This window comes from Mastigoproctus giganteus, chromosome 4 (genome assembly GCF_048544385.1).
Source record: "Mastigoproctus giganteus isolate SK-2022 chromosome 4, ASM4854438v1, whole genome shotgun sequence".
NCBI lineage: Eukaryota > Metazoa > Arthropoda > Arachnida > Uropygi > Thelyphonidae > Mastigoproctus > Mastigoproctus giganteus.
In genome coordinates, this window is record NC_143578.1 from 73,030,719 (window position 1) to 73,041,868 (window position 11,150).

The 11,150-nt window shown below is 36.6% G+C and overlaps 1 protein-coding gene across 1 annotated transcript in view; it reads left to right on the forward strand.

The window, feature by feature from the left end:
• LOC150086831 (RIB43A-like with coiled-coils protein 2) overlaps positions 1 to 9,426 on the forward strand; it is a 75,511-nt gene extending 66,085 nt beyond the window's left edge. Inside the window, exon 6 of the mRNA XM_090372288.1 lies at positions 9,178 to 9,426. Coding sequence (XP_090228414.1) covers positions 9,178 to 9,426 — 249 coding nt within the window. The remainder of the gene's footprint in view (positions 1 to 9,177) is intronic.
• Positions 9,427 to 11,150: the final 1,724 nt, after the last annotated feature.

Consider the following 11,150-nt stretch of genomic DNA (forward strand, 5'->3'; position numbering starts at 1 on the left):
ACTGGATAGATCCCATCCACCCCATATACTTTTCTTATGTTTATCTTTAACAATTTCTGCTCCACTTTGCTCTCAGTTATTACAAAATCATCTAGCTCACTGCCAGAGTTTACTTCACCTCTGGCATTCCCCTTCCTGAATAACTCCTCATGTGTGAATGTAGATGCAAAATACTCGGTTAGTTTGTTAGCCACCTGAGCAGGATCCTCAACTGTTGAACCATCAATATCCAGTGGACCAATCTGATTCATCCCTTTCATTCTAGAGTTAACATAGGTAAAGAACTCTTTTCTGTTTTTCTTTGCATCCTTTGCCAAGAATTTCTCATAATCTGCCTTTGCCTGCCTAATCTCCTTTGTGACTTGGTTACAGACCAGCTTATATATATATCATAGTCTTCCATGTCACCCATTAATTTATATGTATCCCATGCATTTTTCTTCTCTGCCATATGTCTCATTAGTTCATCTGACATCCATTTAGGCCTAAACCTTGAACAATATTTCTTAGTTGGTATGTAAAGCCTAGTAGTTTCCAAGATAAGTTCTTTGAATGCTTCCCATTTTGAATTTGCTATTTGGTAACATCATCAGTTGGTCCCACTGTACAGAATTTAAATACTGTCTCAGACCATCGTAGTTGCCTTTACTAAAGCAAAAACCCTTCCCTTTACCCCTGATGGTAGATACCTCTTTGAGTAAATCCCACTTCAGCACACTGTGATCACTGCCATCTAGTGGTTCCTTTATCTGCAGATTCTTAATGCATGAAGAATCACTACTGATAATCAGATCAAGAGTATTACTCCCTCTAGTTTCCTCCCGAACATGCTGATGTAGAAAACAATCATCCAATAAATCCACAAAAGCCTTGCTAGTGTGTGAGTGACCAACCCACAAATTCCAGTCAATATCTGGGAAATTAAAATCCCCCATTATAAGAATCTCTGATTTACTGGCCTACTCTATTTACCTGTACAGTTTCTTTTTATACTCATCAGCGTCATTAAGCCTATAGCACGCTCCTACTCTCAATTTTGATCTCCCAATGCTTATGTCACACCAAACTGACTCGATACTGCACTGTCCAGTGATGTTGACTGGCTTTACTTCCTTGGATTTAATGTGTTTCTTAACTATAGCATAATCCCTCCTCCCTTTCTATCCTATCTATCCTTTCTGTACACATTGTACTCCCCAAATTCCAGTTCGGCATTCCTTATATCTGTGTGACACCACGTCTCTGATATCCCAACAATATCTGCCTTTGATGTTTTGAGCAATACCTCAAATTCATCAAATTTATTTACTAAACTCCTAGCATTGGTGTACACGCAAGTATACCTGCACCTGTGTCTATTCTTAGTTACCCTAACACAACCCATGTGTTTACTTATACCACAATGACTCCCAGCAGTCTCTGAAATATCCTGCATCTTGTTTTCCAGGCTGCTGCTCATTCCAATAGAAGCAGTGCAAGAATCACTTTCACCTCTGCCAGGGACTATTGTTAATCTATGAGTCCTTGTATCCCCCCCAAGCTAGCAGTTTTGCGATCCACCTAACACTGCATCTATAGCATCAGCAAATATTCTTGCACCCTTTCTATTTAAGTGTATCCCATCCCTGTAGATGTTTTGCACTTCTGTGACAAACTGGTCAGTCAATAAACTAATCCTTTGTTGAGATCTTGCAGAATCCTTCATTTTTTATTGAGGGCATTCACAGTTGTGTTAATTGAGCAGCAAATATATCTTTCCAGTATATATTCCATGCTTGCTGAATTGAACTGAGGTCAGGAGAGTAAAATGACTAGTCTTTTGCACTCACAACCATTCCTCATTCAGCATATTGATAATCTCTCCATTTCAGCATACAAATTACTTTCATAAAAATTTTATGAAAGTAATTTCAGAAAAATTACATTCATATGCTGATCTGGATCTCATACTTTCAGGATTCTCTGTTTTGTACATCTTTTCTGTAAGTGATCTGTTTGTAATGTGCTATAGAAATGCTAGAAGCCACTCATGCAAATTCCTTATCATAAGTTTATCACCACCACCATACAGTTAATGGCTATTAGCTTTACAGGTGGGAGATTACTGATAGCAACCATGTGGAGAAAAGTTGTGGATTTCATGTTTGTGTCAAATATGGCAAAGGATGCAAAGAAAAACAGCAAAGAGTTCTTTACTTATGTAAACTCTAGAAGGAAGGGTATGAATCAGATTGGTCCACTTAATATGGATGGTTCAACTGTTGATGATCCTGCTCAGGTAGCTAACAAACTAAATGAAAATTTTGCATCGACATTCACACATGATGAGTTATTCAGCAAGGGGAATGCCAGAGGTGTATTCAACTCTGACAGTAAGCTAGATAATCTTGTAATAACTGAGAGTAAAGTGGAGGAGAAATTGTTGAAGATAAACACAAGAAAGGCACCCGGGGTGGATGGGCTCTAACCAGTTATATTAAAGGAGGCAGCAAAGGAAGTAAGCAAACCCTTAGCCATATAATTATGAGAGCTTCCTTGGACTCAGGGGAGGTACCCATAGACTGGAGATGTGCAAATGTGACCCCAATTCACAAAGGGGGATCAAAGGCTGACACAAGTAATTATAGACCTGTGAGTTTAACTTCTGTTCCAGGAAATTTAATGGAGGCACTGGTTAAAGAAGCACTGCAGGATCATCTAGACAAGACTTCAGTTATAGCTCGGACACAGCATGGTTTTGTTAAGGGAAAATCTTGCCTGACCAATTTGATTGGATACTATGATGCAGTCGGTGCCTCCGTAGCCAGGTGGGCAGGAGCAGTAGTGCGTAGCACACGCTTCTTGATTAGACCGGGGTTCGAGCCCGTGACCACCAAATATGAAGGATGCGGAAGGTTCAGGGAATGATCGCCGCATATCCTCACAAAAGAACTGGATGCAGGGAATAACTTTGATATTATATATTTGGATCTTAAAAAGGCTTTTGATACTGTTGCACATGGAAGACTGCTGCACAAATTGGAACAGTGCGGCATTGTAGGCAATTTGCTGCAATGGATAAAGGGGTAGTTGAGGGGGAGAAGACAGAGTGGTAATCAATGTACACTGCTCATCGTGGACTAATGTTATTAGTGGAGTCCCTCAGGGTTCAGTATTGGGTCCATTATTGTTTTCTGTATTTATAAAAGATATTGATGATGCTATATCAAGCTTAATGTCCAAGTTTGCAGACAATACAAAAGTTGGCAGGGTTGTTAAGGACACTACTGACGCCATGCTGCTGCAACAGGATCTGTAAAGGTTTAGCAGATGGGCTGAGAGGTGGCAAATGAAGTTTAACATTGACAAATGTAAAGTACTACATATGGGAAACAGCAATCCCAAAGCGATGAATCAACTCTGTGGTACTACCCTAACAGTGGTAGAGAATGAAAAGGACTTGGGGGTAATTGTGCAGGCAGATATGAAGTTCTCTGAGCAGTGCAGATGGGCTGCAAGAGTAGCTCATAGTGTCTTGTCAATGATATACAGGAATGTTTCTAGCAGGGATAAGGAGGTGATCATTCCCTTGTATAAGGCAATGGTCAGGCCACACCTTGAGTACTGTATACAGGTCTGGAGGCCTCATTTCAAGAAGGGTGTAGAGCTGCTGGAACGAGTAGAAGGGCAACAAGATTAGTGAATGGATCAAAGGGTTTCTCTTACAAAGAAAGGCTTAAGTTTTGCAAATTACAGTGTCTGGAGACTAGGCACCGGCAAGGCGATCTGATAGAGTTGAATGGTTTGAGCATGCTCAATGCTGATGGGATTCTTCCTCTTGCTCAGAATAATCACCTGAGAGGGCATAAATTTAGATTGTGGAAAAACAGATGTAGGATAGATGCTTCCTCTTGCTCAGAATAATCACCTGAGAAGGCATAAATTCAGATTGAGGAAAGACAGATGTAGGATAGATGTGCGGAAAATTGCCTTTAGCTAGCGGGTAGTTGGTTGGTGGAACAGACTTCCATCCCTTGTTGTGGAAGTTGATAGCCTAAACAAATTTAAAGCTCAACTGGACAGGTATTTCGAAGAAACGGAGGGGTGAAATGAAAGTGTTTTTTTTTTTTTTTTTTTGGCTGATGCTGCATAAGCTGCTTTCTTGCATCATATGCCTCTGCTAATGCTAAATAAGGATTTACCTAAAATCACGTTGTAAGCTGAATCTTAATTCATTATGGCTTAAATATTACATGGCTTGAATTATAATAAAACCATTGTCTTATCTTCCTATTAAATGCTCTTTATCATATCTTTCCTCAATTGCGTGGATATTAAATTGAGGAAAGATTATGATAAAGAGCATTTAATACGAAGATAAGGGAATGGTTTCATTATAATTAAAGCCATGTAATATTTATAAGAAATGCCTGAAGTCTCATGATGAATAATCATATGATTGAAAGAGTAAGGGTTTATATATTTTTAGAGTCATCTCTGAATCCATGTTGTTCGAGGAATATGAAGAATTAAGATTAATGATGAAAACTGAAATTAAAATCTTAGTAATCAAATTACATTCAAAGTATACAAAAAGTATAAGTTATTGATACATAAAGCTTTAGCTATCAATTGGTTCTGTAAAGATTCTTTTGATGGTGATAAGAGTTACTTAAAAGCTGATGTTTTGCAAGCTTGGAACCTAAGTCATGTTTTCACAAAATCTTTATGAGCTGACACATAAGTTCATCATGCCAACACACACTTCTTTAAATACCAAACTTACATGACACTCTATCTGTACTACAGCATGACCACATAAGTCGCAGGTGTTTACAATTAATTAGTCTGACAAAAATGCAGTTAACTGTATTTAGCAGTCACATAATCCAAACCAAACATAAATGCAAGTGCTACTGTTGTCCATGATAACCACTTGGCTCTGTCAGCCCTCATTTGTCAGCTTTTAGACAAAGTGAAAATGACATTTGTAAATCAATTATTTGGTCTATTAGTTTATCTCAAATGAAGTTGAAAGCTGACTGCTTATTGTGGCTGTTGCACCTGCATTGTACAGGACTCTACAGAGATGTAGGTTTCCTTTCAAATCCAAAATCTACAGGTCTGTGTTTATCATATCAGTTTTCAGGTTCATTCTATTTTTATTTTTTTCTCTCTTTAGCCTTTTTCTTTGTTGAGGCTGCTCAATAACAGCATGATTGTAAGTAGTTGTTCCACCTCATAAGCATCATCCTGTTACAACAGAGTGTTAGCTGTAATTAAGCTCTAGTTGTTAATGCCATGTATAGAGTTGCTAGACTGGTGCTGTTGCAGTCATGTTCAATAAATTTGAAAATAAATGGAAGTCGTATGTTGTAGTTCAAACTTCCTGCAACATATGCTGGTACAGACATTGTCTTGTAGTCTCACAGATGTCAAGTAATGATCAGTTTCATTAGTAGCGCTAACATTCCATGTCATCATTTTGCAGTGAGCAACAAATGATCAAATTTTGCTTTAAACTGGAAAAATCTGCTATAGAAATGTATGAAATGTTAAAAACTGTTTATGGTGATGGAACAGTAAGCTGTACCAGTGTGTTTGAATGGTGTAAGTGGTTCAAAGATGGACATTAGGATGTTTGCAAAGATCCAAGAAATGGGCATCCGTCAACCTCTGAGGACAGAGTTGTAAAATTTTACGAAATTTTGGCAAGAGATCGTTGTTTGATCCCCAGAATGATGGTTAATGATTTAGGGAAAAGGAAGGTCTATGCAAAATATGTGCTGCACAGCCTCATGGATGAGCGCAAACAACAGAGTATCATTATGCAAAGACTTTATCTGGACTTGTCAAAACAATCCTAATTTCCTTGACTGTATTTTCACTGGAAATGAGTGTTGGGCATTTCAGTACAAACCAGAGAAAAAGCATCAGAATTTGCAGTATACACTTCAAAATCATCACAGAGATCCAAAACGTTTTGTTTATAGAAGTCCAGGTTCAAGATGATGCTGATCATGTTTTTCGAAAAATGGTGTGATTCACAAGGAATTTGTACCTGAAGGGGGGAGACAGAGAGTCAATGCTGCATTCTATGTTATGCATTCTATGCTACTTCAAAGACTATTAAAGTGCAATTTCAAGAGAAAGGCAACTGGTTCTTGTTGCACGACAATGCCCCCACCCATTCTGCACTTGTTGTGAAAACATTTCTGATGAAATATGGCATGGCATGGTGTAGATCAACAACCATCCATCCTACTCTCCCAATCTAGCACCAGTGGACTTCTTTCCCAGGTGAAAACTGCCCTTAAAGGAAAGAGATTTCAAGATGTTGAGGACATAAAGAAAAACATAACCACTGAAAACTGAACACCTTCGCTGACTCTTTTCAGAAACAATTAGAACAGTGTAACAAGTGCGTTCAATCAGGTGGTGATTACTTTGAATAAAAATAAAACCATTTTTGAACTCCTTCACTTTTCTTTTTATTGCGCCAGTTCTTTTTATTGCAAAAAGTGTTCTTTTTATTGCACCAGTTCAGGAACTTTATTGCCACACCTCGTATGCCCTCATTTTTTTCAAATATTGTCTTAAAGAGGACCACACACAGTCCTTTTCCTATTTTAGCATTGTAGGAATTTTGTTTTCTTTAGCCCTCTCCTTTTTATCTCATATTCTCCAGTATGGAGGCCCTTGGCTTTGTTTTTCAGCCATTTCAATTCCAGATTTTGAGTTTATTTTAATTTTATTGCTGTACTGTGATTTGTTTTACAGTTGCTCTTGCATTTTCTTTTGTTTAAACCATTTTCTCTTTCTCTTTGAGTTGTTTCAGGTTTTGCAAAGTCTTTTATCTTTCATAATTTCCCCATTTATGCTTGAAATGATGGCTGATATTTGTCTTTAAGTTTGCATGTGTTTCGAGTCCATGCCTTATTCTGGTTGCACTTGCACTGCATTGCCTTTCAATTTCATTCTTATATGTTTTATTATTTTTATTTAGTTAATTTCCAAAATTTGAAATTATAACTTTACTCTGCCTTGCTTTTCAATTTGCTTACTCATTTAGTTTTGTTTACATAATTTTTTGTTTTCACTTTCTGAGTTGTTTCAGGTCTTCTGTATTTAAACATGTGGTTCTTGACTGTCAGTCTTTTTTTCAGTTATTTAGGGGCATCTGTGGCTAGATCGCTTTCTTATAAGCAGACCTTGTCTGAAATTTGGTATCTACAGTGGCTAATGCCACCCTGATGAAAAGGTTACTGCATTTCCCTGTTCCTTCTTTTGTTATCTTTATTTTCCTCATTTTCTGCCTGAAGTGGGGATTGATATTTGCCTTTAGGTTTGCACATGTTTGAAGTCCTTGCCTTATTCTGGCTGCAATTGCAGGACTGTACACAGTTGTGCTTTCTGTTTTGAGTATTGGCTTTCAGTTTCATTTTCTCTCTTTAGCCTTTTCTGGTTTTTCTTGGTAGTTGTTGGCGCATTGGCTTCTGTGGCCATAGTGCACCTCCCAAGGTTTTTGCAGTACTTTGATTCAAGCCCGAGGCGGGATTTGAACCCGTGACCTTTGGGTTGCCATGCAGGCACTTTACCCACCTGGCTAGCTCGGTCGGCTTTCTGTTGTTCAGGCTGAGCAAACAGCATGATTGCAGTTAGCTGTAGCACCTCTCAAGCATCATTCTGTTGCAGTTGGTAGCAAAATTCCCAGGTGGTATAAAAAGTGTTAGTTGAAATTGTTAATCTTTAGTTAACACCACATATGTCTTCATTTTTTTCAAATATTGAATTATCTAATTAATAAAATGTAATGAAAATAATTTATAAAATGGATCCATAGTTATTAACTTTCCCTCTATACAGAAAGTCAAGGTTTCTGATTTGGGACCATTATCAAATTTCTGCAAAAATGATTATATTTGAATGTATCTGCTGATATAAAATTGGAACTTAATTTCTTCATTGCTCAAATCTTTGGTTTAACAATTCCAATATTGGTAATGGACATAGATGTACGTTCAAAAAGTTCCCGTAATTTTACTATAAAAGTTTTATTGAGTGAACAGTTGGGCTTACTGTCATAATCGCCTTCAAAGTACCTTCTTTCTGCACACATACTCACTCCATCAGCCTTCACAAGATTTGAAACATTCTTTAAACTTGTGTTTTTTTAATGCATGTAGAGCTGTTTCATCGTTTTCTTTGATGTCTTCCACTGTAGCAAAATGATAACCAGAAGCCCCATTTTCAGTTTAGGGAACAGCCAGAAGTCAGATGGTACAAGATCACGGGAGTAGGATAGCTGCTGCTTGGCTGATTTTTTTTTTTTTTTTTGCAGCCAAGAACCATGATGGCAAAGCTATTTCCACTTTGTCTGACAGCAAAGTGGAAATAGCTTTGCACACACGCAATGCATCCCTAAATCTTGCATTAGGATTTTGTGTAGTGAGCCTACAGACAGTCCAACTTCACAAGCAATCGTAACAGGTCATTGATCCGTCATTTTGCACAAGTTCCTTCACTTTCTTGACATTTTCTTTGTTTCACAGTGAGGGTCGAAGAGCGTCCACTGTGAGGTTCATCTTCCAGTGTTTCCTGTCTGTTTTTAAATCAATTAAACAATTAAACCACTTATGAATTACTGTTTTCTTCAAAGCAAGAGTGGCAGTGCGTAGCACATGCTTCTTGATTAGACCGGGGTTCAAGCCCGTGACCACCAAATACGGAGGATGCGGAAAGGTCAGGGAATGACCACCGCATATCCCCGGAGCAATATGGCCTTAGTTGCTAATGCTCTTAAAAACCAAATAACAAACAACAACAAGCTTGCATCATATCCATAAACTTTCTGTAATGCTTGCATCTTTTCCATAAACTTTCTGTAATGCTTGCACCTTTTCCATAAACTTTCTCTAATGCTTGCATCATCTCTGTGGCACTTTTCCCAAGTTTAAAGAACTTGATGTCAACATGCTGTTTAAACTGCAACATTCTGCAAGCAGTCAGCTGTCACACACAAATGAAATGGTCAAGCTAGTTCCTACTTAGCATGCATGTGATTCTGGGAAATTTTTGAATGTACTATGTTTTTATTTACTCAGCTTTTATTTGCTATTATTTTTGCCATTATATTCCATACTTTTTATATTAGGCTTCAAAGAATACATATCAAGACCTATTTTTTTTTTTTAATAGCGAAAAAGAGAAGCAGCAGCAATAGAAGCCAGGAAGTGGGATGACTTGCGTCTTTCACAAGCCAGACAAGCACTTCTTTTGCAGCGTGATTTAGAGAGACAACGTAAACAGCTGGAAAGAGAAAGACTTCAAGATAACTATGAACTTGCTAAAGAACAGAAAATTAAGAAAAGTTACCTTAATAACATAGTTTATACTAATCAGCCTTCTGAAGAGTATTATGCACAGTTTAATACTACTACTCGTTAAATATATATTTAAATTTTTAAATTTATAGCAATAATTACATCAGTTTCCAACTTTCAAAAACTGATAATTATTATTTAGTATGGTATCACTGAAATGGGGTCTAAATTTTAATTTTTAAATTAATTTTTGATAATTCTGCTTAAAGAATTTTTATTACATAATAGTTTCCTATTTTTGGCTAATGAACCTTTTATTTTTAAGAATTTTTTATACATTTTTGCATCATGTGAATTAATCTATTCTTGTAAGAAGAATTTTTCTCATACAGTTGTGTCTGCTTTAAATTAAAGAACTCATAAGACAGCTTTTTCACTAGTAGTTTTACATACTGAAATCAAAATTTCTACCATGATGAATTTATTTCTTGAAATACCACCATTGCTAGGTGTGTTCATTGTTTGTGATAAAAACATACAGAATAAGATGTTATCATAATAAAACTGTTAAAAGTTGCCAATAGCATATCTTTTTGTCTTTATGTGTACAGGAATACCTGTTGTATTCCTGTACACAGGAATTCGTGCCAAAAAAATACCGCGCTATGCGAAACCATGCTGGTTGAGGTATTATTAGTATGTATTTTAATGTGATGCGTTCCAACAATTTGATTATATGGGTCGAGTTGCAAAAATATATAGGTGTTTGTTTATCATAAATTGATGCACACGAAGTTTTTGCAAAAAAAGAAATTAAAATGATAAAAATGAAAAATACTAGTAAGTACAGCACAAATGATTTTTACTGTAGTATGTACATACCAAAAGAATATAAGTGAAGTATGTACTGTTATTTTATTTTGAAAAATAACTGATCAGCTTAGTTTGCACAGTTTTTTTTTTCTTCTTTTTATCTGCATACATCTCTTTATAACAAAGAATGTCATTTTGCAACGCCTGCCTTACTTTCATACCTCGTTCGATGTTTAGATCTAGAACTCTCAGCGCCGTTACATTTCTTCTTTCCACTCATATTTGCGTATAAACATGTAACTTTTTAAAAAAAATAATCTTTAATAAAAATACACAGCAAAAAATATTTGTACAGCTTACACACAGTGAACGACCTCACCGCTCGGAATCTAGAGTGTTTACTAATGTATGAATGCTAGCAGAGTCCGTATATAATGGGAGTTGCGACAACAGTCAGCGTGGCCTTGAATCCATAACGCATTGGCCTACGTGCTGGCATTATAATACATACATACATGTCAAATGTATTGGTGCGTAACGCAGTTAATTTTTTTTTCAATTTGTAAACCACGCTATAGCGAAACCTGCGCTGTTCAAAAATGCTATGGGAGGTATTCCTGTATAACAAATTCTACGGGATAATATGAAATTTATGCATTCAGTAAAGTTTTGGCTTTTTTTTTCTAGTTTAGTACTAAAAATTTATAAACTGACAGACTTCTGTTCAAACTGTATTGATTCAGAATGAGCACAAATCCATGTACATGATCTTTAACAGTCTGCACCAGATGTGTGAGTTGTTAAAAAGCAAAAATTTTCTGCTAACAAATGTAACAAATGTGTTTATTGTTTGGTGTTACTGAACACATTCTTATTTATAGTAGCATTTTTGGATTATTCTATTCTCAATCAATGATAGACCATCTCGGTACAGGTAGCCTTCAATTTACAATGGGTTGCATTCCAAAAGGAACTGTCGCAAAAAAAAACCAGTGTAAAATGAACCTAATTATATAATGTAAGTCAATGAGTTAT